Source organism: Drosophila elegans, unplaced genomic scaffold (assembly GCF_018152505.1).
Source record: "Drosophila elegans isolate 14027-0461.03 unplaced genomic scaffold, ASM1815250v1 contig_476, whole genome shotgun sequence".
Classification (NCBI taxonomy): Eukaryota; Metazoa; Arthropoda; class Insecta; order Diptera; family Drosophilidae; genus Drosophila; species Drosophila elegans.
The window spans coordinates 11,620,459-11,648,436 of record NW_024545863.1 but is presented as its reverse complement, the minus strand read 5'-3'; the positions used below and the strand labels follow the sequence as shown (position 1 = coordinate 11,648,436).

Genomic DNA, 27,978 nt, shown 5'->3' with positions numbered 1-27,978 from the left:
ATTGCAATTAGTTTTTATTGCTTGGCTGAACCAAACGCCTCGCGAATCGTCGCGGGCATTTTCGTACAAATTACTGCTAAGGATCGGAGTGCGAGGAATTTCCGGGGAAATCATCGGGTAATGACAAACGATGGCAGCCTGCATAAATTTCGAATTGCGCCTTTCTCGGACCCCGAGAGTGCGAATCGCAAATTGCAAATAGCTAAATAGCTAATTGCCAGCCGATTATTTATAGCTGTGCATTTTTAAAGTTCAAATTTGCGATTTGTCGGAAGTAATTTGCCCGTTTAGTGCGTCTATAAATAGCACACGCTACATTGGCGTCCCCATCAAAGGGGCAAGGTGCTTGTGTGTGGATGGGTTTCTGTGCCCCCGATCCCGCCTTTATATGATGGCGGACTGTCATTCGCCCCCCAAGTGGGTCACATCGTCATCGCCGGAGAGAAGCCTTGCTCCACATTCGTTGCCCACTGAATATTCTCGCTTCCGCTAATCTCGGGGCAAACTGCGGCAAGGCGAACACACACAAATGCAGTGGCATAGCGGGCATGAATGCGGCATAAGTAGCTGGCGGTCTGTTTGCGGTTAACACCCAAGGCAAACGGATGCACTTACAAAAAAACACTAGCTAAAACTACAAATTATGGTATAGAATAGTGCAGCTAAACAAAAACAAAACGTACGCTTATTTTGTTTAATACATTTTCACTTATGAGTAAATTCCTTGCATTGTTTTATGCCTACATTAATGGCAGTTATTTTATCACAAACAGCTTTAAATAGCTTAACGACTTTCGAAATTGTAGTCTTTAGTCACACTGCAATAATCTTGATATTCACTTAAGTATAGGACAGGAACATTATAAAAACAGGAATATATATTTAAAATCAAAACAATGTAACAATGTAATAATGTAGCAAAAATACTGTTGTCAATACCGGTTTTTGTTTAATTCAAGCGTGCTTTTGCCATATTTATTGCTAGTGTAAAAGCGAGAGTAAATCTTCGTCTAAAATTATTACCATGCCTACGAGCGGTCTTTTCAGTTTTCCAGCCGAATTCAGGCAAAAGCCAACAGCATTGATAATAAACAGGTTTATGTTGATTGCTTCCCTTGCTTTTTTCACCTTTTGCCGCTTTTTGAGAGTCTTTGGAGTGTTTGTGCGTAGGCAACAGTGCTTGTCCCCGGCCAAGTTCCATTCCCAATCCCTGTCACATTAATCACGGCAACATTTGCCATGCAATTAAGCAAATGAAGCCTGCATTTAAGTGCTGACAATGATGATGATGATGATGGGGACTTCGACTTGGACCCGAACTGGGAATGGAAATGGAACTGTGGCTGGGAGTGGGAAACTCGGCGAAATCATTAGGCTAATGTGGTTAGTTGAACATCGATAAGTGAGTGTGCCCCATGGGCAAGCATTTGGCGATGTGACTCCACTTAATGCGCATTTAATACCCCTTCGAGTCATTAGAAATTCAATCGAGTCGCTCAAAATAATTGACCCCCCCCTTGGATTCGATTCGCGACAGTCGTTTCTGGCTATTCATCAAACCCGAATCACAATCGAAATGCAATTTGCTGATTTTTGTGATGGCAAATTGAAAAACACACACGTAAAAAGAATTGACGCAGGCCGCAATTCAATCATTCAACGTCGACGTGGCCTTTTTCGTCTGTTTGTTTTATTGGCCGAACACCCGGACGCCGATAAATCCCGCCAACAACCGTAAACAGCCGGTAAACGACGAAAAGGAAAAGAAAATGTCAAAGGCATTCCGCCATAATTAAATTGTAAAATAAATATTACACCAAGTTGTTGCTTTCTTTGCGCAACAACGGAGGTGAATTTCGGATTTAAAACACAAATCGCTGAAATTCGAGTGTGTGTGCGCGATCATGTGAGTGCAACGAAATATTGCGCATACGCCACGTCGCATGGCTAAATATAATGTAATTAAAAAGCAAGCATATGACTTATTTTCTTTGCCAGCATACCTTTGATGCTGATGAATTAGAGAAAAAAACTAGAAGACTGAAGTCTTCGTATAAACTTTATATGTATTTTATAGCTTCCATTAAAAAAATGCTTAACATTATAAAAATCTTTGAAACTGAAAATCTTTTTATTGGTATACAATTTATTAAACTTACGAAACTGTGCAATACCGAAAAGTCAGGTTACAAATTTGCATTCTGTGACATAAAATAATTGTTGCCTACATTTTAAATTAAAAATAGTAAAGAAATATTTTTAAGCAACTACTGCAGCATTTTCGGCATTTTCCGTTCTGTAATAATTGCTCACTTTTCCGGCACCCCTTAACCCAACGTGTGCCACTCGTGACCGAAGGACCCCCAAACTGCCTTTCTGTTTTGTTTGCCAATCACGAGTCGCAAACATGATTTATTTCGTCAATTTATGCCAAAAGTGTAAAACGATTTTCAACCGTGCGCCAAATGAAATATTATGACGTGCACTATCATTTACATGTGTTTTACAGCCCCCGGTGAGGGAGTGTGTGTGTGCGTGAGTGGGCGTGGCACTGCGTTTAGGAATGCGACAGTTGAATGAGTTTGTCTCTCTCCCCCACTCGCCATCCGTCTCTTTCGCTCTATTTGCATGTGCTGGCATTTGCAATTTAGCAAAAAGGGAAATTACATTTAAATTGAATTGTAAACCGAATAAATTGAGGGGTTTTGGGTATAGAATTGGCAGGGGGTTTCTGCGCATTCGATTTGGCCAGAAATTCACGATTACGATTGAACGCAATTGGAATTCCACTCTTTCTGCGGGCTGCTGTCTGTATAATTTACCATATATTTGGAAAGTTATCAGTCGTCACGCAAGACTTACTAAACTTCAGGCTTTTACCCAAAAATAAAAACGACTGACAGACTTTCAGTCAATTAATTTTGCGTTTTCCCAAAGGAATTATAAATTTCCTTTTAAGTTTTCGCACAACAAAAGGATGAAAAATTAAGAAAAAAATGCTGTACACTTTTATTTAATATTTGCAATCAGTTTATGGAAAACTCAATAAACTTTTGATTTTTGTATTTTTATTATTTTTATTAAATGTTCATTGATTTTATAAAGCATTTAAATGTATTGACGATTGTTCGAGACATAATTAAATTATACAGCAAAAGACATTTACCATTACATTTTTGTATTGATTTAAGTTTGTGTGCGGTTTGTGGCAGACAATGCAGTAATTTTATTTAATATGACCACATTAAGTCTAGTTCACGAATAAAACTCAAATTTTAATTTATTTAGCATATGGCATATTCCACACAAAGCCAAGGGAAAACCAAACACAAAATAAAACCCGTATTTGTATTGCAACATCGGTAATTTTGAGGGGGAATTCGGTGAAACCGAGAGAAATAAAACATTTCTATTTAATCTCGTTGCTTTTGAGCTGGGGTGAGGCTACCATGCCGTGGGCTTTTTTAGGGAAACGGAAAATGCAAATACCAAGCGGATTGCACAACCGCAAAATGCCGACTAATTAAATTAATAGGAAACAAATGCATAATGAGAGCAAGCGACCCCAGACCAATCAGTCTGTATCTGCAGAGTCAATTAATGTTGTCCGAACTGATGGTGATTTAGGTGCAATTAAAGTGCAAATTCTCAAATATTTTTCTGCTGAGACGCCGCTCCAATGCGATATGCAAATTAAGCAAACGCCAACTAAGCTATCTATGGCCAACTACAGATACAGATACCCGTATCCACGAGACACCAGATACCGAATACCAGATACCATATACCAGAAGCCAGACATTGCAATAGCAAAGCCATGGTAACAACTTTTATCGCATGTGCAATTTTCTTGGCCCACGAAGCCAACGACGATAAATGCAAATCTTGACAGTTTTCTTTGAAACATTTTTATTTATTTTCGGTTGCAGTTTTTCTGCCTGTGCTTTTCTTCTCCTCGCTCTCTTGGCTTTATTTTCATTGTCTGCTCGTCTGGGCTTGCTTTGGTTTTGGCCATTCGGAAAGCACGTTTCGTGCTCGCACATCCGCTGGCAGTTGTGGATGCAGTTGCAGTCGCCGTACTAAAAGATACAAATGAATCTTGCACAAAGAAGAATTGATTCCCCTTACCCTCATCGGGAATAGACCCTGCCAAGATTGTCGCAATTGCCATGACGACAATACTCGCATCGATTTTGCCCTAATACCTTAAAACCAGCACATAGCTGGCTTAAACGGAAAAGCTTTCAATTCTCAAGATAAATTCGTTTAAAAGCCTCTGGACGCTTGAGTTACATAACCAATTTCAAATTTTTAAGCTCTGAAAATATATCAATTGAAAAGGTATAAATTTGAAATTCTAGTTTCTAAAAAAGAAAGAGCTTTATTCAGGTCTTTTGACCTGCATAGTCAGAAAAATAAGATAATAATGTGATAAGCTCCTAGTGGTAACATGCGGTCTTGTTTGTAGTTGATTTTCTTATTAAATGCCGAAAATACGACAATGTCATTAGGAAAACATTAACCAAAAAGAAAAAAAAACTTCGTTGTTATTAAACTCACAAATACTATTTCAGCTTTTTATTAACTAGATGATTTTATCATGTAGTTGCCATTGAAAATTTAAGTACCTAGTATTTCCAGATACATTTTTAAATCTCAAGATATAGGTGATGTTTACGTTTTCCAAATTTTATTAATAAAGTTTTTTAAAATCTCCGTGAACTACTACTTTAATTTCCAGGTTTTGCTTCCTTTCTTGTTTTACGTTAAATTTAGCTTATATATTTTTGTGTAAGCTGCTGGGTCTTTTTTCTTTTATCATACGGTTCTGGAAATTTTTTTAAAATAAATCTTCGAAGAATTTTTCCCCACAAAACTATCTTTGAAAAAAATAGTGTTTTTAAAGCATATTTTTAATCACCGAATAAGTAGTATAATTCTGTTATATTGTTCAAGTTTTATTGGTCATATTTCAACATATTTGGTCTTCTGTAGGCTCGACTAGCCAACCTTAATGGGGTATTGAAATTTGAGAAAATTTAATATATTTTGAATGGGTAGACTTTTAAAACTATGATCATTAAATGATTTTTCAAAATTCGAAATATTTTAGGATATACAGCCTATTTTGTGATGTGGAGTCCGAGTCATTATACATTTTTCCTAAACTTTTTTTGAGGTGGTTGACATGATATTTCAAGTTTTACCTAACCGATTCTTTTGAAATTTGGTATATAACTTTAAAAATTGTCTTAAATTAAGGCTTCTAGACCAGAATACCCCCTTAATATGAAGAGCTACTGACTCACCGAGTCTGGGATCATCCTTAATCTGCTGACTGAATTTCTTGGAAACATTCAAAAGTTCCCCACTGGGTTATTAAGAACGTGTAGCCCTCATCTGCATTTGAAATGGAGCTCAAATAATACTCGGAATTAATTATTGCGGAATGTTTATTAATCCAATAGATCCATTTCACGGTGATTGCTGTTTCCGTTTTGGATCCGTGAATCATGCATGAAGGGCAGGGCAAAGGGGTTTTTCTGTTGCCGCCCGATGTTGCGCAATATTCAATCGCAATCTCAATATCGATTGCTACTTACCTTCTCATACATAATTCATTGGGGTCTGGTTGGGTCGTTTAATATGAAAACCAATTAATTAAACTCTCAACAGCAAGCGTCACGACTAAAAGCTTAGAAATTACTTAATAAATTACTTTCATTAAAGCCACAAAGGAAAAGTCGGCAGGCAAGGCACCCATTTCCACCGAACCGCTCCACCCCCCTCGAAACTTCCCTTGGACGACGACACCGTCAGGCGTTGATTTATATTAATCGACCGCTTGCACAGCTCCAGGCATTATTTATTTGAGGCAGCAGCAAAAACAAAGCAGCGGCAAAAAATATGCCAAGTAATAAATTGAATGAATCTACACATCACATGGGGGTTCGCAAGGTGCACAGAGCAAAAATAGGTCACACCTTAAAAATTACAAATGTGTCTAATGTGCATTAGTGGCATTAGATGTTATCTTTGAAAATACTTTTATTACGAAATGAAAGTATATCAGATAAACAAAATGTATAATATTAAAAAAAATAAAACATCAATCAATGAAAAATTATATTTAGCATCTTCTTTTTACATAAAAATGTAAAGAATTACCGACTGTATTTTTTCCTGTGCATATGTACGATTTTGTATGGTATTTGGTCACTTGAAAAGGAAAACGCAAAATATGCGCTAATTTTTTATTTAAATTGCGTATGCCAAACCAACGAATCGGAACTCAGGGCAAAAAAAAACGAAACGAAACGCAAAGAAAAGAGGAGACACAACGTGGCACATGATTTATTGGCCAGAGAAAAGGCCCAAGAAAATATTGGTATTTATGCTGCCCAAGTTGGTAGAAGCTTCTCTAGTGGGTCACCGGAAAAACACTCCAAATCAGCTGTCCCAGAACAGCTCGGGGTTAATTCGGGAGGTGAGTTGACTGAAGTTGGGTTGGCTCGCCGAAAATGCTGACTGCGAAATGCAGTTGCCAGCCGGACCCCAAAGAAATTGCCTCATGATTACGTCGACCGATTGTCTGTCGTCTGTCGTCCGTCGACCGACGTCCGTCGTTTAGTCCGCACGTCGGTCTGGGTCCGTCACGTCCATGTCGTCTAGCTGTCTCTTTGGGTCTCTGAGGAAATGCAAAAGTTTCCAAATTTCTGCGCTATAAGCACGTGCCCGACTCTTTGCCAAAATTTCACATCGCCCCCGGCATTTTCCCCCATCCCCCCCTCCCAAATGGTCCCTGTCCGTCCCCGTCGCCGTCCCCCTTTGAAATTCACTTCATGTTAATTTTCTTTTCTTTGATTTTGCGTTTGCATTTCGGCTTGCCACTCGGGGTTTAATGTAATTCTTTAGCATTTGCCTTCGAAATGAGGCTAAGCTGGCACAATGCTGAATGGCAAATGGTGAATGCTAAATGGCAGGCACTGTACCACCGAAATGGGTCACCGTCACCTCAAGCGGTTATTTTGGGGTAGCGGAAAATGTGGCAGCGAAAATATGTGCGCCCGGAAGTCATCAAAGTGTATCTATGGAAACCGAGATGTTGGGGAAACGAGCGGATTTAATTTATTTTCTAATTTTTATTAAACCTTTAAAATATATGAGCTGTATAAAAGTTTCTTATTTTTCTCGAATCTTTATTGACATTTTACTAACGGTTTTTGTAAGAATAAGAAATAGAAATGTGGTTAATACACATTCTAAACTGAGTTTGGCCTTTTCTAAAATTCATAATAATTTGGTCAAGACAGCTAAAAATTTATTATTGGTTAAACAGTATAGTTAAGTACTCAAACTCAAAATATTTACCCGACTCAAAATGCATTGAAGAATGTTAAGCCCGTCACATTCATCCGTAGTTTTTCCGAATATCAGTTGAGCATCTTTTAAATTTTTTTAATCATCATCAGATTCGACTCATTAGGAGCGCATCTCGAAGACCCTTGAGCTGCCTGATTGATAAGCAGTTAACAATAGTGAGTGACCCTCAACTAAATACCACACATAACGAACTTGAAACGCAGTCGTGGAGGAACGGAAACGGGAATCGGAAAGCCCGTAAATGCACCGTATGCCCATACTTATAATTTAAGCGACCCAGCAGACAAAGTCCGAACTCTGCGCGCCATCAGTGTAATTACGAACACGGCACGCAGTCGGTCAGCCACTCCCCTTTGCCCAGATCCCAAGTAATGACTACACCTCAAATTGCACAGGGGTATAAAAAAAAATATAAATACAAGCCCGATGAGCGCCTAAGGTTTCCAGGCGAGAGATCAAAACGAAACAAGGAAACGATGACGTACCAAAAAAGACACGAGGCTGGAAAAAACAATAACCCCAAATGGGAAAAAAGAAAATCAGACAAACAACCGAATTAACAGAACGAAGCTAAAAAAAAAATTCAGACAGGGAGGAACATAATGCGAGTTTAAGTGCATGAAATTACAAACTGCCTGGAGTTGGCTCATGGATGGATGGTTGGTTCACTGGGCGCAGGGGCGTATGTAGTGGGCATTCACAGTTAAATCAGATTCATCATATAAAAATTTAAAAAATATAAAATATAAAAAAATTGTCATGAGCTTACATATAAATACAACTCCGATTGATTGTCCTACATTTTGGGTTAGAATGACAGGATTTTTATTTTTAGTCCCCTTATCAAAAAACCCTGCCTACGTCACTGCTTGGGATTTGGCTAGAGGCGCGCGATCCGGAGGTTTCGGGGTTCGGTGCTCAAAACTGGCTGCACCCTTTCCTTTTCTTTGTCCAACTAATTTTGTGAGCTGCGTTAGTTTGGTGACAGACTTAAATGAGGCAGGCACAGAGCCAATAGCGCTGCACTTAATGGGACATTGTAAATAATTGCGGAAGTGTGTAGAGCCATTGCTCGCCTGACATTTGAAACGCAGATGGGTTCGAACCTTTCGATACTCGTAGTGTATTTGGGCTCGCCGTTGGCCGTTCGCTTATCTTGTAATTGTTGATTTAGTGTGTGCTCAATTTTTATTTTTGTGCGGTTCAGGTTCGGCGGCAGCGCGGTAGTGCAGTGGCAAAGGGGCCAGTGGCTGCGGAGGGGGGTTCAGCAGGGCAAAGGGGGCGGTTTGTTTGCCCGCCTGGTTCATTGTTCGCTCATTGACATCGCCCGTGGTTGTTGTCGTTCCCGGCGCGTGACAAATGACTTTGACGTTGCATTCCACATTTTCGTATGTACATACACTGTGCAGAAAAACTGCGAATGCAAAAACAAAGCATAATATCTTTACATTACCTCTGGAGCTATATTTGTGTTACACTATAAGGAATTCTAAGTAAAAAGGGACGTATTAAACGTAGGTAATAATGGAAGGCTCAGCAAGGAATATGAAACAAACAATTTTTTTGGTTTTTAAAAAATATTTAATAGACTACAGAACATTTTGTTTATTATGTTACATATTTAAATTTACAAAACTCTAAGCTACAATTTTCTTAAAATCCAAGACATGGTTTTGCTACTTTCCAACATTAAAGTTAAAGTCTGAACTTCGAATAATTTTCGCTCAGTGTGCGGACTTAGTTTGTGTACCGCATATGGCTCTGTCAATGGGTGTCCCTGTCCCTGTCCGCATCCTACGTTGCCATCAATCGAAATCCAAGCGGGCCGCTTCAACAAATTGAACTGCTGCTGTTTATATAAAATATCTACATACTCGCATCTATCTATTGTTGCTGTTGTGGACTTGGATATGGATGTGGATGTATGGCCTCAGTAAGAGTCGATCCCACGAGCACTACGACCATAATTGACAGTTGTGTCGGCATTTATTTATTTGTATTTTTTTCTAGACGACACACACGCAAATACACACAGGCCAAGTGCACTGAACCGGGCGCTAAATTTGGGCACAGCTTTTTTACAGGGTTCAATGTAACCCCACGGGGTTTCCACCTTACATAGGCGCAGCCACTCGACCCGAGGGTCCGTGTCCCGATAAACCGATTGCTATGAGTTGATGGTCGTTCCGGGAAGGGAAGGTGCTTTTCAATTTTCGGTGATAGGTGTGAGTGAAGGATGGATAAGTGTGTGCCTTGAACCGGAATAGTTGAGGGAGGGTACAGGTACTGATGGAAGCGGTGCCAACAAATCTTTAAGTGCGGTTGACAGAACTCCCGGGACTGCAATCTCAATGGAATTTGACTCAAAGTTGAAAGGCATTACTTAGCCTTATCCTTTATCGCCAGCCGAGATGAGGATAAAAGGTAAATGGAAAAAATGTGCCTTTTAATTTACTTGGATTTAAATGTCTATTTATACCTCTTCATCTGAGGTATTATAAAACACATATGTGTATTAAAAATAATTAATAATCAACAAATACAAATTAAATATTCTTAAATAACCTAAAACGGGTTAATTCTTAAAATTTTAAATTAATTCTTTGTTTTTTTTATTTTTCATTTTTTTTCATTGTTTTCCGGATAAATATAATCATAATCACAAAACATTTTTTTGGTGTAAACGCAGGAGTGCGTATTTTTGCATTGGCTTGTTGAAGTTAACTTAATTTGTTACCCCTTGCCATGAGGCATATATTTGGTCTGCATCGTCAGACGAGTTAATAAAGCAATGTCTGCATTTATATTTTTTATTATTTTATTTTTTGTTAATTTTAGTTCTACATACATCATTTCTAGACTCAAAGTGCTACAGATCAGATCATATTTAAGTATCTAAACTCTAAAGAGGAAAATTAATGCTAGGTTTTTCTGTTAGTCTGTTTGCTTGCTGGGATCTAGGGAACTCAAAAGCTATAGCAAACTTGTTTAAGCCTCAAACATGAAAAACTAGAAAATATTTTTTTTAAAATAGGTATTTATTTATCTTTTATTTATGAACGCACTTTTTTGGTTTTATTTAATACCAGTTCCTTAATTTATTATTTTTCGCACTCTACTGTGACATGTCCCGCCCACTCCACTTGCCTCCCTGGTGGCCGCGAACAGCAAACGACAATTTGGCACAACTGACAGACCATACTGTGTAGAAAGAGACGGGTAGTGAGGGGAGATAGGGACAGGGAGCGTAACTGAAACTGAAACTGAAACAGAGACCGACTAAAGTGTCATACACGTTTGATGGCCAACTAATAACTGGGAACCCCGATGTCGTGTCAGCTGCAATTGACACTTGTGCGTCGGATGGGCAATACAAGTATTTATGAACCCGATGAACTCGAGCGGTTCGCTGCCTCTAATTTCAATGGTCTCCCTGGCAATCTGTCGCGCTTTCAGACTGTCTGTCTTTCTGAATAACTCACAGTGTGGACCGAATGGACACAAGACTACCAATTATGGATTTCAAGAGTAGGTAAATAAGGAAAAATAGAGCTAAAAGGAGCTATAACCAACTAAACAAAACTGTGTTCGTATAAGTTTTCCAACTCACGATTATTTGACAATAACAACATTTTTAACTGGTTTAAATTAAATCATTTGAAAAATCAAAGTTTTCTTTTAAAATCTCCAAGTGTCTTTGGAAAATAGCCAAATTGACAGCACTAAAAAAGAGTCTTCCCGATTTTCCCATCTCACTTTTATGGGCTTTCTCGTTATTTTGGTTGACAATCAAATTCTAGGAAATTGGATTCTCTTGTTCCTCGACACGCTCTGCCGGGTTTCAAAATTCACCCCCCGTGCTAACTCAAGAAAAACAATAAAAAATTTGGAAATGAGAAAATCAAGCAAATTGCCTGCAATTGCAATTGTTTTCGCTCCTTGGCCAGCCAGCATGTGTACCGCTGTCCGTTATTGTATTTTACGTTTCTCGTTTTTTATTTGCCTCGGCCAAGCATTTTTAATGCGAAAATGATTTCATAAATTGTTCGCCGCTGTTGTTTATTTTGAAACTTAAGTTACCTTTGGACCCCGAGGGATGGCTAAAAAAGAGAAAGAAAGAGATACCCACCCATTTCCATTCTATTATTTCAGCTGTCAGAAATTTCGACACTTGAAATTGAGCGTGTGTGATGTTTTCATTCTGGCAAAAGGGAAGGGGTTCTAGGTGGGTTAAAATACAAGATTGACTCAAAATAAGATGGCCCAAGCACTAAGAGAAAAATTGTAATACATCTTAATGGGATTTAGAAAAAATTGTTTTTTTTTTATTGTACTAAAATTATTAAGTTTAACTTACATATCAAAATTAAGAACCAAGACCTTAACTGCTTTAGAAATCAATTCTTGACGAAAATATTGATTTTAAAGGGTATTAAATTTAAAAAACTAACCCAAATACTATTTCTGAGTGTAAAAAAGTGAAACAGGGGAACAAAGAAAATTCGCACAACAGGAAGCTGTAATTGGCACAGGAGCGCTTGAGCAAACAGTCAAACATCGCCAAAGTTACGGGCGATGGAGGGGGATATCTGCTTTATTGGAACGGCAGCTGTTGCCCGATAAGGTCGCACCCATGCACCCAGGCAGCCAGGCCTCAGAACCAGGTCCCATATCCCATATCCCATATCCCACATCCGAAGACCCGACACAATGCCAACTGATTGCCGTCTTGCGTGTTGGTTTTCCCCTCCAATTTCCACCCGAGCCTTATTAATTATGACGGGACATGAATTGATAATGGCTGGAGTTCAGCCCCCAAAGAACAGCCGATGAGCAGCAATAGATAAGTACTGACCGGGAGGAGGGCTTCCTCAATGATTGCACTTGATTGGGTTCGGTACTGGTACTGGGTTTGGGATCTGAATCGAGATCGGGGTCGGGCAGCTAATGGCGCCCAACCCAAATGAAGGGTAATTACGAGAGTTTACGAAACGCTTGTAAAGCGCCAAGCAGAGGAAGTTGTCTGGCTAAGAAGCTGGAACAAAATAATAATGAGGGGCAGGATGGAACTACCGCCGATCATTGCCTTCAATTAATTTTGTGATTAAAAGTCGCCTGGTCGCATAAAATAAAAGAGGAGGAATATAGTTACTATGTACCGATACCGATGGCATAAAATGTATAGATACAAATTTAAAGAAAAAAACATTTTACAGAGCATGAATAAAATTCTTAATATTTAAAATCTTTAATAACATAGTTTTGCCGTTTATCCCTAGAGGTAACATATCCGTATTTTCTACATTTCCGCTCCAGAAATGTAAGCCCCCTGCAGACGAAAATCTCATAACTAACCCCCCGCAATCAAACCGAAATGGGGGAAGTATCAAACGCAATCGCTGAACCCAGTATTTATTTACAGTTATGGCTTAGAGTGCATTTGCTGCTCTTGCCACACCCCAACCCCTTATCGCCCTACCACGCCCCCGTCAGATGCAGACATGTGAATATCATAAAGTTGTGTACAAATAAATCAAATCATTGTGCAGGAAAGGCACTGAGAACAAACAGCCCGCATCAGGCGGCAACAAATACACATGTTTCAATATGTTCAAAAAACACTATAGCACCATCATAACTTCCCGAACCCCGACAATCAGTCAGCCAAAGTTCAATAAACAAAATTCAGAAGAACGATGAACGATGAACGATGAAGTAGGGAGAGCCAGAAAACTTGAAATCAAATAAAACACCCCTGTGTCCGTGTGCTCGACAAAGCGAGTGCAATCAAAACTCGCACCTATCAGCCGAAGTACAGATATAGCCATTGATACGGATACAGATACGGACTGGGAATCAGATACAGATACAATTAGCTTCGATTCTTAGGCAATGGCTCTTTGATGTAGGGCCCTACATGATATTAACAGCCAGAAAAAACCAAGTGTGAAAACTGTTTATTGGCTGGGGATTTGAAATTGAAATCAATCGAAAATGAAGAAAGCACAGCTGTGCGACAAGACAATAATCATATTTAATAAAGCAACCGATTGGACGGAAATTGGGAGTTCAAAGAGAAAATATATTAATAGTAAAATGGTAGTCCCAACCAAGCGCTCAGGAAGAAATTATATTGAATGCTGGAAGTGCTTTTGCGAAAATATATTACTCATTTTGCATATACTCTCATAAAGCGTCCATTCGAATTTAAAAACCAAAGCTTAAGCACACTCCCAGTTTTATTGAAAATGTTTAGTGTATTATTGATCAGCGTACAGTCATACAGAAGTACTCCATATATATTATATACATAGATAAAGCGATACATATGTTACATATTACTGCAATTGTAACACCGCTGTGGAGGTATATAAATAATTTATGTTTTAATATTAAATTGTTTTGATGGGAAATATAATTCGAAAAAATATTTTTCCATTAACAGCCGCTTTCCACGTCTTTCTTAAATATTTTTAAATTCAATTTAAATTTAAACTTGCTTGGGGTACTGTTTATTATTAAGGACCACCTTTGTTAGAGTATTCCAGAGAAGATGTTCAGCTGAATAAGGGTAAGGGGAGATGGCTGCCATTCCCTAGGTGAGATCGACCAGCAGCTGGCTCCATTCTCGGTCTCCACCCCCATCTCCGTCTCAGCTCCATTTCATTCGGTTCCCTGCCTCTGAGGCACCGAGGCAATTCACTTGGCCAACACCAACATCAAAAGCCCGTTCGAGTGGCGGCTGCCACTTTTCAAGAGTGCGAAATTAAAACAAAATGTTGCAAGATGCTGCGGGCATTGAATCTCCTCCGCATCTGCGAGCCCCAACACGTCCGACTTCTGGGGCTGTTTGATTTCTTTTGGCTGATAAGCCGGGTTGGCCGGAGCTCTTCACATCATGCGTAAAACGGCGTCAAAATGCAAATGTTGCGCAGGAAACAGCCGGCAAGTTATCCCCCTTTCTCCTGATTTCCCTCCTCCGGCCGCAGCGTAAATAAACATTTTGCGATTTAATTTATGTTGCAACGTTTGTTGCTGGGTGCAGCATGGGGAGCATTTTATTGCACATTTGCTGGGGGCCACATTGCAAAATTTATCATCAACTGCGAACTAAATGGACCTAAATGGGGCAGCCTCATCGCCAAAAAAAAAGGTTTTTCGCTCATAAACTAAGTTAACTTCCCTTTTTTAAGACCCGCTTAAAAATATATATAACTATATTTGTATAGTGTACAAATAAATTACGATTGACAAGGTGAAAATAGATAAGATAACAACAGGTTTTGAATTAGTATTTAACAATACGTTTCAGATTTTCCTTTTTTATGTAATTGTCATGAATTTACATTTTATTTCTATAGAACAAAATATTTTGTTAGATAACTATGTAATTTCCATAAATAAAGATTTTAATTAAGTTCGGAATTGAATGGATTACGATTAGGTGTCGTTCTGAGCAATTTGTGATGCAAATGAAATATTTTAAAGTACCCATTTAAGTAATTTTAACCGCCATTTGAATATTAAATTTATACATTGTAAATCCATTATTTGCAATTTAAGCATTCCAATCAAACTCCATTATTCCCTTCTTACGTTCCAGATTAGCCAATTTGTGTATGCAATTTAATGGGAAGCAAATTAATTCTGAGCCCTTATTGGGTTTAATTAAGACAATAGCCGGCGGTGGCCATTGAAAACCTTTGGAGTGGAATTTTCGAAATCGTATTACCCCATTACCTTTATTATTAGTTGTCGTACTTTAGCCAGGTCCAACCTGCCGTCTTTACCGGCAAAGTGCAACTTCAGCAGGCTGCACTCATTTTAAATTTAAATGTGAAAATAATGCAAATTAACGTGGAGGCAGCGTTTTGTTACTGCATCGCTGATAAACAACAACAGCCCAGCCTGTTTGGACAGTTGCTGCTGGCACACACTCTCCATCTGAACCTCGGAACCCTGGCTCCGAGTCCGAACAAGGACAACGTCGTGTACATGTTAATTACTTGTGAAAATATGCAACAGACGGCAACAACAAGGGCCAGTTGCCATGAGGCGGTCTTTTCACACCAGCCCAAATCGCCAGGTCTCTTGTTTTCGGGACGGAACGTGGATTGTATCGTTCCTTCTTTATGTTTCTGCTGACGAGTGCCCTTCAAAGTGAACCTGCCCGTTCCAAAGGGCCAACTGTTCGCCGGGACTCTCCGCTTCCGCTTCTATTTCGAAGGGCTTGGCGTGTGTGCGGGCATACTTATTACAACAGTAGAGGTACACTGTAAAAAATGGTGGTTTAATTTTAAATAAAATGCCTTTTATATTAAATTATTATTTGAAGAAGATAAATATATATATCTCGATTCTCAACATCTTAATTAAAAAACTTGATAGTCTATATATAAAAAAATATGAAAAATCCTGTTAATATTATAACTCTAATAAATAGCATTTCAAAAAAGGAATTTTTCAAGACTACTCTTAAAAAAGAGTAAAGCAGGAGTGCGAAAATATATAACAATTTGGCTATTCTTCCTTCCGACCTAGTAAATCCTAAAAACTCAGTGGAAATAGCTTCCTTCACATCTGTAATATAAATTTATTTTAAGACAAGTTGGTCCTTGTTTTTAATTTTAACAACAAAATTACTATATAAAATTGTAAATATTTTTAAAAATATTGTTGTATTAATTGAAGCAAGTGTGAATGATAGATTTCGTAAAAATCGATCAAAGAAAGATAAGAAATTTTAATATTTTAAAAACTGTTTATCCTTTACTTGCACATTGTCAAGGAGTAGTGGTACTACAGCAAACATTTTTCGAGTTAATTGCCTAGCGAGAAATATTTTTTTTGGTGCAGCACCAGCAGCTACAAAAGCAACCCCGACGGGCCGCATTGGATGTGGATCTTTAATCGCTTCCCTCGGAGCGACTTTCTGTGCCACACACTCATTAAGCGAAACTGAAAACCAGAAACAACTTCAAATCACACATCGTTTCTTTCTTCTTTCTCTTGCGCCCCTTTTGGTAAATTTTGTTATTTTTTATTACATTTTGGGACTGCCGGGCTTGTATCTTTCGCCCGGGCCTAATTGCTTTTTATGACAGTCGAGTGAATATGATAAATCTTTGGCCGTGGCTCGACATTATTTCGACATTTGTTTAGCTAGAAACATTCTTGGCAATTAAATTTATGTTTGTATTTCGTTTGTAGTTTGCTCCCCGATAATAATACTTGACATGTGTTACTGGATGGTGGGCACCACCCCCCATCTATTCACATCCGACCCACCTTTTAGCCATCCAACCATCCATCAGCTAAGAGGAGGGTACAAAAAGTGTCAGCTGTGGAAGTGTTTCCACGGTTGACATTTATTCGCAATTGGCTTGAGGTTTACTCTTGGCACTCGGAACGGAAATTCCGTTTAAGTGGGTTAATCACTATGGGACGTATTTCTTCAAAGGGTTGCACAAATAATCTGAAAGACTACATTATTGGAAGCAATCTTGAATATAAACTTTTGAAATAAACTTTTTTAAAGTGCTTCCATTCTGTTGTAAGTAAGAGTGCCGAGATCTCGAGAAGTCTAGAATATCATTAAGACTTTTAGAAACCAAAAATTCCAATATATGGTAGTTAAAGAATTTCTCTTATTAGACTGCAAAGGTAAAACTAAAAAAGTAATAATGAATTATGATATCTTGCACGTGAGTTACTTTTAAAATCCTTGTCTGGACTAAAAAAAAATATGGTTTACCGAGATCTTCGCCCAGACAAATATGGCACTGAGATGGCATAAATCACGCGGGAGTAAAGATAACCCAAGCGAACACAGCTATTAAACCGCAACGTATTGACCGAAAAACAATTTCTCTTTCAGCGTGTTTATAGCACTTTTGTGGAACTGGGACTAGCATTGACTTTTGGGACGATTATCACACGAGAGAGCGTCGAAAATGTTTCGTAATTTCGTCAATTTTACAAACAAATACAAAATCATCCGCGGCATGATATCATATGGCACCCTCTGGCCCTGCGGATCACTCATCGAACAGACTGTGATCGAGAAGAAGACATTCCGAACGTACGACTGGATGAAGTGTCTCAGGTGAGACGTCTCATGGATCTTGGCCCGATTCGATTGCTAATTGGCCCCGATGTGGTTTGTTGATTCCATTGCAGGTTCAGTTTATTCGGTTTCTTTTTCATGGGGCCGACCATATACGTTTGGATCAGATTGGCGGGCGTTATGTGGCCGCGCACCGATATTAAGTCATCATTCTGCAAGGCGATCACGGAACAGACCGCGTACGATCCGATGGCCATCAGCTCGTTTCTCTTCTTCATGACCTTGATGGAGGGCAACTCTTACGCGGAGGCCAGACGGGAGGTAGAGTCAATATACATTCATCTTCGAACAACGAATTTCCATTTTACAGAGCATCATTTCCTTTCATTACACTTTATGGCATTTTGAATATAAATCAGTTTTAAGAAGATGACATTTGTTCCATCGCTATTCCTTCATAATATACATTTTTTAATTGCTGTTTAATTCTTCTTAGTGTTAGCATTCATTTAGACTGGTCCAAAAGTGAAAAAACATATAAGCCAGTTTCACTGGTAAAGTAAATCTCACTACTGAGCAGAAAGGTCTTAAAAACAGACCAATCGTTGGTAAATCACATTTTTTATGGTCCGTCTGTCCGTCTTCCTGTTTCAATGCGATTAACTTGCCTATTTTAAAAGCTTGAAACCTGAAACATTCGCAATCGTCCACTTTTATGCCAAATAGCCAATTTTCCTTCTATTTTTTTTTGTAAATGTTGAATAGAACGCTCTGTATTTTGGCTGTCCAATATTTTGTATCTTTTTCGGAGCTATTTGTGTAAGCCAATTAAAAATTATGCTAATCAAAAATCAATTTTTTGTATAACTGCAGTAGCAATAAACTTTGGTTTCTCAAAGTTTTTTATTTCTCACTTTTCATTAAATTTATGTTCTTGCTTGTAACTTTATCTAAAATTTGCAGCCCTGTTATTGTCTTAAGCATCTCAGCTGTGCTATTTACTTTGTGGCCAGTTTTATATTGTTTTTACCTGGAAATACGGTCTCCAATTTTCATCGGCTTCTTGCACTCATTTTGGTGTGTTGGTATTGATTTCGGAAATCCATTTTCTCACGACACATTTAGACAGACGCCGCTGCAGTATCTCTATCTTTGTGTCTGTATCTATGAATCTGCATCTGTATCTGAGGCCGTAATGTAAGCACGCATAAATATCACCTGTCTGCCGGCTACCTCCATCCATTCCCAATTTCTGCGTCTGGTCCTCCGTTCCGAGTTGTCAGCATTGATTTGTTGTCTTTGCGGCCATACTTCGAGACACTTTGAGGCACTTGGCTCCAGGGCCGAGTTCGGGTTCCATGGCTGACTTCCATTCCATATCATTAGAAACCATTTATCTTGATAAATGTAAATGTTTTACCATATATTTGTGTCAAACGTGCGTCGTCTCATTTGCTTTGCATGCGTTCCCCGAAGATCTATGGCCTGACTTGTTTGAGCGATGCGATCGACTCAGGTTTTGGCCTTAAAAGAGTTATGTTCGAGGCTGATGGAGATGTTGGGCTCTTGATCCTCAGCTCAATATGTCCAAGTGAAAGCAAGTCTAATTCAATATAAAGCTTAGCATTTAATTTGGGAAGCTACCGGACTACAAATGCAAAACTAAAAGTTTAAGATTTCTTTAAATTAAAAACTGTAACTAGTCAGATTTGGGATGACATTCAAAACATTTCAATTGTATCGAACTTAGATTGCTTAAAACGCGTATAAAAAAAATAGTTTAAAATTTTTTGATTAAATATATTTTTTAGGTCACTAATTTGAATTATCACTTTTTTAATTTCAACAGTTTTTAAAATTGATCAAGTAAAACAAGAGAATCCAAGGACGTAACTAACAAATACTTTGCAAAAAAAAAACAAGTATTTAGAAATGTAATTTCTATTTCTTTCTTAGTTCCTTATTTGCTCTGTAATTAAATTAAATGTATTTTCATTGCAAATACACGTTTATATACGTATAATACATTTAGTTTTATAAAACCTGCTAAAGCTATGCTCTTAAATCAATTTTTTTCGATTCATTTTCATAGTATTTATTAAAATATATAGGAATCGATATGAAATTTATGTGGTATTGCCCAATTGGGCGTTTAATGTAATAAATTGTAAATCGTCTCTCTAATATGATTAACTCCAACCATATTAGCCGTTTTTTGGAAAGTTGTTAGCTAGAATGTTCATGCAGGTGAAAAATAGTGTACGCAAAAGGTGGCCAATCAATAGTGTGACTTTTCACATTGGAATCGTGGCACACACAATCAAACGCAGTTTGGACATACCCGATAATTTTTGCTGCCCTGCGTTGCCTTTTAATTAACAACATTAACAAAATGCCACGCCCCAGTCTAGCGCCCCAGAAAAGAGGGAGGCGAAAGCAGGCAATAAATAAAATTTTAAACATCTCCCACCGCCACTGGCCAGCCGGCACTTAATTACAATTTTCCGCGCTGGCATTTTCCAACTCCCCCGCTGCCGGGAGAATTATGTCACTGCACTCACACCCCGATCTCCATTCTCGTTCCCAGGTCAGCGATAAATTCCTGGACGCCTACAAGGTGGGCGTTATTTATTGGCCCTGCGTGCAGACAGTGAACTTCGCCTTCGTGCCGGCACGGAACCAGGTCATATTCACCTCCTTCTTCAGCATGTGTTGGACCACCTTCCTGGCCTACGTCAAGTTCCTCCAGCTACATCCCCACGTGGATGTGGACCACCACGCCGTGGACATCCACTTCCTGGAGATGTGAATCCGATTCGAATCCGCAGCCAGCTACCAATTAATGTGATTGCACCAGAGACAAACCCCTTTGCCAGAGTTAATGACATGTCGTTTCTTTTTTTATATATTTTTGTGGGCCGTAAACATTGTATAAATATATGAACGCGCATTAATTTTGGCTGATAAATAAGTTGTGATAAGATCGTAGTTGTTGTTTTTTTTTTTTTGAAATAAATAGAACTTGTGCGTTGTCGTCAGTTTGTTTTAGACTCTCATGGGAGTTCAAAAAATAATGGGAGGATGGCTCAGGCCGACATATCCACAAGGACATTTGGACAGCCATTTGCAGTTTAGACTTATTGAATATTTATAAACTATATACAATTAAAGCCTCGGCTTAAGCAAATCCGGTACAATAAGTCTTAAGTTAGTTTGTCTAATATTAAATATTTCTAAGCCCACAGATGAAAGTCTTTGGCCTGGAAAACAAGCTGTGAAACAAAAATTGTATTTCAGTCGACCTGCATCAGCATTTATCAGAATTAATATTTTTTATTTGCGTGCTTCTTTTGGGGAAATTAAGTTCCATTAAATTGTATGGGTAACATCTATGCATATTATATACAGGGTAATATATATATATATAAATATATATATAAATATATTTGTGTATCTGTGGGCTCGTTGAAGTGGAACCGCTAAGTGGTCGTGCTGAATGCGAGAACTGAATGCATAAATAATGCCGATTTAGATTATTCTGAAACAGAAACATCATCGCCGAAGTGTGGTGTGCATTCGGATATTCGCATTTGGATTTGGATTTGGACAAAAACGCCAGGGAAATGAACGCAGACGATGACGAGGCCGTAATCAGGGGAATTAATATGGAAATGTATGCAGAGCAAAAAACGAAACCGCAAGAGCAAACGCAGAACGCCAAACTGAACCCAAGACCAATTCCAAATCAAAATCCGAACGCATGTGGGTTCTGTTATCAGTAAGGGAAACGTGGCGAACTTCCTGCCCAAAAGGGGTGTTTGGGCTGCACAGAGAAAAATTAGAGTCTATGTATCAAACTATTTAATTAAACTAAAATTAATTGATTAAAACTATTTATTGCCAAAATAAAAATTTAAGACACCACTGTAACATTTAATTTATTACTTTCAACTTTTTATCTATTTGATAACCCTTTAAAATATTCGAAATGGTTTCGATTTTGTTGGAAAGGCTTGTTTTATATTAACAATATTTTTAGACAAGAACTTAAAATATTAAGATAGTTTTTCAGTTTAAAGCATTTCCTTATATATTTTTTTAAAACCTTTGTAGGAAAATTGGTTTTATTATATTGGGCTCTTCCTTTTCTCTGTGTAGCTGAGCTGTGAAAAAGCAATTGAAACAAGAGTTTCATTTAATTCTGCGTCGGCTGGCAGGCCAATTTCCTATCCGCCCTGCGCCCATTTCTCAGTGTCTTGCCTGGGTCTTTATGTTGCTGTTTTATAGCGCATTAATTTCGAAAGTAGCGCTACGTGTGCCAAAAATCATTAGCAACGGAATTACGCTCAATGAAATGCAGTCGACGTCGCCGGCAAACAAAGCCGACCAAGGGGAGATAATAAAGCGTGGCCAGGCCGGTCCTCCGTCGATGTTGTTTCGATGTTGATGTCGATGCCGGAGCAGGGGAACCCAGAAATGGCTTTGGAGTGGGAACGGCACTGGGACTGCGCCGGGAAAAAGTCGGAGGGGGAAAAGTCGACAGCCGCCAGTCGGCAGCCGCTTGACGTTAGCGTTTCTGCTGCTTATAAATTTACCCTAACGACAAGTTAAATGCTGAATACGAAATGTTGCAGCAGGAAGGGTTCCCGTTCCGTAACCCTCGGAGACATTCGAATATATGCCGGCGAATTTGCCGCCAAGATGAAGACTTAATGGGCTTAATGTTGAAACTTGAAAATACTACATGTAGCCGAAGGGGATGTAATTTTTATTAAAACAAGGAAAGTTATTGTAACATTTGTAAACACCCAGTCATATACTAAAGAGTCTGGATACTAAGCTGGATGTACAAAAGAGCGGTGAAACATTTTTTCTTTATGATATGACACAATGGTGCAAACATAGTTATTATATTAATAATTTATAAAATAATTATTTAAAATTTGTGTAAATTATTTATACTTCTTAAGCTAAGCAATAAACAGATAGTCCTTAATGTGTACTTAATGCAGCCACAAATTCGACCTTTGTCGATATCTCGAAAGCTATAGAAGCCAGAGATTTCGGATTAACGATGCATATTCTAGTTATGCCTTCGTCGAACCATTATTTTCGATTTTATTTGCCGATTGTTTTTTGATGGCATATTTATTGAGCGATTGGTTTGCTGACTAAGGGGTTTTTAAAAAACAGAAACCTAAACGATAGTATATTACTATTTGGCTTAATTGGCATTACATATTAATCACGATATCAACCAGTCAACATGCTGGCCATCCGAATCTGGTTTGCATCGCTGGTCGCAGAACTGGCAATCTTATCATTGGGGAATAAACCATTATCAGATAATAGGCGGAACTAATTCGCTTAATGAAATTATGCAAATGGCGTAAGCAGTCAGTTCGATTTTGGCGTGTCAGGTGCGAGCACACCACATTGTTGTAAACACACATCTATAGTATGTTCAAGTCCAAGTCCTTTGACTTGGTCAATGAGGAAAAGGCAAAAAAACGGGAGCGACTGTACCAGCCGCGTCGGATGCGATGGCTAAAATACATCATCCTGCCGGCAGTATTCTCATTTGCACTTCTGCTGATCCTGGTCAATGTGGATTTCTCCGATAACAACGACGAAGTAACCTCCAACTCAACGGATTTGGGAAGTGAGTCAACCTACAGCAAGAACAAGTGTGTCGATCAGTGGAACACATCGCTCCTTATATCCAGTTATGAATTCGAAAATAACACTCTGGAAAGAGGCTTCTTTTGCGGCTGCTTTGAACTTCTAAATTTTACCATCGAAAACAGCACTATTACGCATATAAGCAATGGAACGTTTGATCAAAATAGCACCAGTAACTTGCTGAGCTTGCAACTAATTAATGTGCAACTGGAAAGTTTATCTCATTTAGCCTTACAAGGCCTGCAAAAGCTTCAAAACTTTACCCTCATCAATGGGAACAATGCCTTTAAACCGCATGGATTTCTTTCTGCCCTCGCTAAAACTGTTATCCAAGCCAAAATACATCAGCACTACTCCACGGAAATAATATATTCATTCAGTGACTTCTTGGGACCCCTAAATTTCACTCAGCTGAAATGGTTAGATCTAAGTGGGACCAACTTTGGAGAGACTTTCAGTGCAGATTCTTTTGAGAACCTGCCTGTTCTTGAGGAACTGATTCTAAACAACTGTGGCTTACGCCAAATGAAGTGGGAAACTATACCCATCACGCTTAAAATGCTACCACCAATGGAAATACTTGGGCACACACCTGAGACAATCATTAATAATGAAAAGGGTTCTACTGTAAAGGCTGAAGCAGCAAGTAATCCACAACTAGTAGGTACATCACCACAAGTAACATCATCAACCAGACCAACGGTCACTTGGTCCACCGAAGAAGTAACACCTGAACCAGAGACGTCAACAGTTGATGAATCCGGGACGCAGTATTGCGACGAAGATCTTTGTCAAGAACTTATATGCAATCTTTACTCTGGATCTGTTGATCAGGAGAATTCGACTAGCTGTGAGGATGGTATACTAGTGGAGTTGTGTGAATCGGATTGCAGTTCGACCTTTAATTTCTGTGTGGCTCTGGACGATAATTTCAACTCCTCAATTGGCTGCTGTTCAAATAGAACCACGAAATGTGTGACCTCTACGCAAGTGACCTGGTATAAGGCCAACAGAGGTCTGGTCATTGGACTGGGAGTGGGTATCTTTTTTATTGGCCTCTTTCTCGGAGTGGTCAGTGTTTATTTAACGATCCGACTGAAGCCCTCCTGGTGTAGCGATGCGGACAAAGGGCGCCGCGACTCAAACACAATGGGCCTGTTTGCCCCGAAATCTGAGAAAGACAGGTGCAATAGTGAAGGGTAAGACTCTAATTAAATTACACGACTATTCCATTTTTATAGTTCAACCGTTTTGCTGGATTCTCGATTTGAGTTTTGATCAGATTTTTATGTATTGTCCGAAAGGATGTGAATCATCATTCGGAAAAGTACTTTTAAGCCAACATTCTTTTAAACATTGGTGCCACATATATCACTAGGATTATGAGGTGTATGAAAGTATGCAACAACTTATTATTAATCTGAAAGTCCGTTAAACTTTTTCCAACGGCACACTACATTACCTTATTTTAACAGAGTCCTTAAATTTACCAATCTTTCTGCCTTCCGACCAGGATTCCAATTTCGACGCTCGACAATAACGAATATATCACCGCCTATCACCGATACCTTGAGCAAGCCAATCACCGCCCCACGGAGTCCAACAAATACATATGTCCGCCCAGGGATAGGGCGCCTTCCGTCCCGCCGTCCTCTATTTACAACTGCCGCTTACCTTTACCTCTACCACTCCCGGAAAGAAATAACAACATATACGAGAGCTGTGAGCTGTACGAGGAACTTCCGTAGTAGTTACAAACTGTTTAGATTAGATTGCAAAATGTACATCATTCGGGGTCGCAGACACTAATTAATTATTGATTTATTTCAACTTGATTCATACAAAATTTCAGCCTTAATATCATTTATATGTTCCTGCATTTAAAACATTATAAAATTAAAGTTTCTTGCATTAAATGAACTTTACTTTGTTCCAAAACAGCGAATAAAAAGTATTTTTTACATCTAAATATACTAAATAAAAATTTTGTTGACCAGTAGTATTATAATTTTGACATATATTATATGTGGGTATATAAACGAATAGTGCCGTCACATTTTTTCCGATCTGTATAAAAATATGTTTCAGTGTGAACTGTATCTAAAATTTGACCCGCCTGAGTTTTGAGTATCTCACAGTGAAGTATGATGACACACCCAATCTTACTTGTTTGTTCTGCTTTGCATCTTCTAATAGAACTCGGCCCCTTGTCTGGATTCTGTGGAAGTGTGCACAGTTCAATGCTTTTATTTAGCTTTAATGAGCTCCAGTTGGCGAGGAGGGCAAAAAAAAAAACTCCATCTGAATGCGCCCCATTGTGGAAGCAGCTTTCATCCCGGCAGTTGCCCTTCCGTGGGATCCAGAGTACTCTTAGTGCACAGTTTGTTGACTTGCCACATGCACAATAAAATATTTTTGTAAGCACTTTTTATGGCTGACATATCTTTTAATATTCCTACACACAAACAGAGGAATCTTTTTTGCGAGCGTTTTGCCAATTTATTTGTGCCCCCGTTCCAGTTTGGATATTTGTTTTTTTTTTTTTTTTTTTTTTGGTGCCCTGCAGGCTGTCGCTGCCATAATTTCCCAGGCACATCCCCATCCCCATCACCGAACGGAGAATGGAGAAAGAGACGGGGAATCGCTGGGCGACAGAGACGTGTAGCAGGGGCGCTGTCAAAGTCCGGCCAAGTCTCTCGGCCATATGTTGCACACATTATGCTTACTTAACAATTAGAGACGCTCTTGTAATTCCACAAAATTGCTTTGTTCGTCCGGATTTTTTTTTCGCTCGGGGAAGGCACTGTACCACGGAGTAAATGCCATGGGGAATGGGAAGGAAGTGCCGCAGAGTGGCTTTGTGCTTCTGCTTTTTCAGAGCTCTTTGGTCACTCAGCTGTGAATCGTTATGAGCTTTAAATCGCAGCAAAATGCTTTGATAACCGAGCTGTTGTGTGTGGGAACGAAAACTAGTTAGGGGTGACGCAAGGAAAAATTAAGAACAACCTGAACTTCCCTACACAACACGCATTTAAAGCTAAGAAAAAAAGTAAGTAGTAAGATAATGTTTTTTTGTAAACAAAAAACTACAACGCACCATACAAATTAAATATAATTGAGACTAACGATTGTTATCAACTATTATATAAGAAAACAAAACTAAACTCTTTTGAAGAAGATAACCAGTTTGATATCTTTCATATTAATTGGTTATTTCATTATTTCATTACCAAAAAAACTGATTTAGTGATTACCCAAAATAATATATATTTGTTTGACATTAACCATATTACTATTTTGGATGGAAACTATTATTTTTCAACATTCGGCAACAATCTTGAACTGCGGTATCAGTATCTACAATTTTGTATTATAGTTTATTATATTTTTATTATCCTAACACATACCAAAATTCAGATTTTGTCGAATTCTTTAAATAGTAATTCATACATCAAAAACGCAATTTTATCTTAACAATCATAATAGGGCAGGTATAAACTTATTATGTGGTAAATGGCATGATTTCCTATTTAAAACTATTTAAATCTTTCTTATAGATATTTGTTAAAATGAATTTCACTAATTTCTTTTGATTTTCTTTTTTGTTGTACATCAACAACTTAGACCGAAGCACCAAACACAGGTGAAATACTTTATAATAAATGTCTTATTTTTGGGCAATTTAGAAACTAGGTAAACCGCTACAGTGGGGTTCCCTGACTGTGCGGAACATTATAATGTGACTTCCAATGACCGTCATCGAGAAAACAAATAAAAATCCTGATCGCTGATGAAGTTACAAAAACTATTTCGTTTTCCGATTAAATCATCATCCGTATTGCGTTCCCAGAAGACGAAACCCTACACATCGACCCTCAGTGCACACTTCACTGGTGACAGAAAGAGAAAACCTGGATTCCCATTATCTCAAGTGTAGAACGAGGGAAATCCAAGACGAAGTCACAGCCGAATGCATCTGGACAATCCCACATGTGGGCAAATGGATCGATATCGAAGCGAGTATCTGTCGCGATTGATATTAATGATTTGCCGCAAATGCCATTAGGCTGTTTTCCACCTTTCCATCACGCCGAACACGATAACTCAGCGTGAAGAGTCGGAAAACTAGGAAAACTCTCCGATTGCATGGCCGGATCGGAGGCGTTGCTCCAGACAGTTATGTATATAGTATCTACCCTCGCAGGGAAGCCCCATTGTTCGTCGCCCGACGAAAGCAAAGACCCTTTGCCCATCTACCATTTCACCGCTGATAACGGACACGAACCAACGGCCCCGTAACGTGGCATTTGTTTAATGGATTAAAAATAATAGGTACGAGGGGAGGGGGAGGGCGGAAAATCCGACTGGGTGCAGATAAAAATCGTAGCACGTTTTGTATGCGCATGGAAAATGGAAAATGTGCCGCGGCGTGTCATAAATTAATTTTTGTAAATTCTGCAGCTTGTCTGATTCGGCTACGGATCGGTATCGGCTTTGGCCAGGCCCCGAGACAGAGATTCTTATTAATAATAATAATGCCACACGGCTCTGATGGTCGGACAAAGGATTTTCTCGGACGGAGTGGGCTTATGGATGAGGATGCGGATGAGGATGCGAAACCACTTTCATTTCGAGGCTTCAAGGGTTGAAAGCCTTTCAGCTGCGGCTGGCAGTCGGAGAAGCTTTTAAAAAATTATGCAAAAATCATGATTAGGCAATTTCCCGATGCTGGAGTCTGGTTTTTGTCTCCCGTCTGCTAATTAGCCATTCATGGTGTGTAGTGAGCCTGCCAGGGGAATATTTAAACAGTTGGCTGGTTCCCAGAACACAACGGCAAAAGTTTAATT

The 27,978-nt window shown here is 38.8% G+C and overlaps 2 protein-coding genes across 2 annotated transcripts; both read left to right on the top strand.

The window, feature by feature from the left end:
- The first annotated feature begins 4 nt into the window (after window positions 1–4).
- Window positions 5–20,483, top strand: LOC108141250 (mpv17-like protein). Its single transcript, XM_017264506.2, has 4 exons — window positions 5–117; window positions 17,261–17,488; window positions 17,563–17,770; window positions 20,037–20,483. Exons 2-4 carry the CDS (start codon window positions 17,337–17,339, stop codon window positions 20,256–20,258), a joined length of 582 nt encoding a protein of 193 aa, XP_017119995.1. The 5' UTR covers window positions 5–117; window positions 17,261–17,336; the 3' UTR covers window positions 20,259–20,483.
- Window positions 20,484–22,874: 2,391 nt separating this feature from the next.
- Window positions 22,875–25,067, top strand: LOC108140999. The gene is made up of 2 exons (XM_017264073.2): window positions 22,875–24,330; window positions 24,645–25,067. The coding sequence occupies exons 1-2, from the start codon at window positions 22,910–22,912 to the stop codon at window positions 24,877–24,879; spliced, it is 1,656 nt and encodes a 551-aa protein (XP_017119562.1). The 5' UTR covers window positions 22,875–22,909; the 3' UTR covers window positions 24,880–25,067.
- The last annotated feature ends 2,911 nt before the right edge of the window (window positions 25,068–27,978 follow it).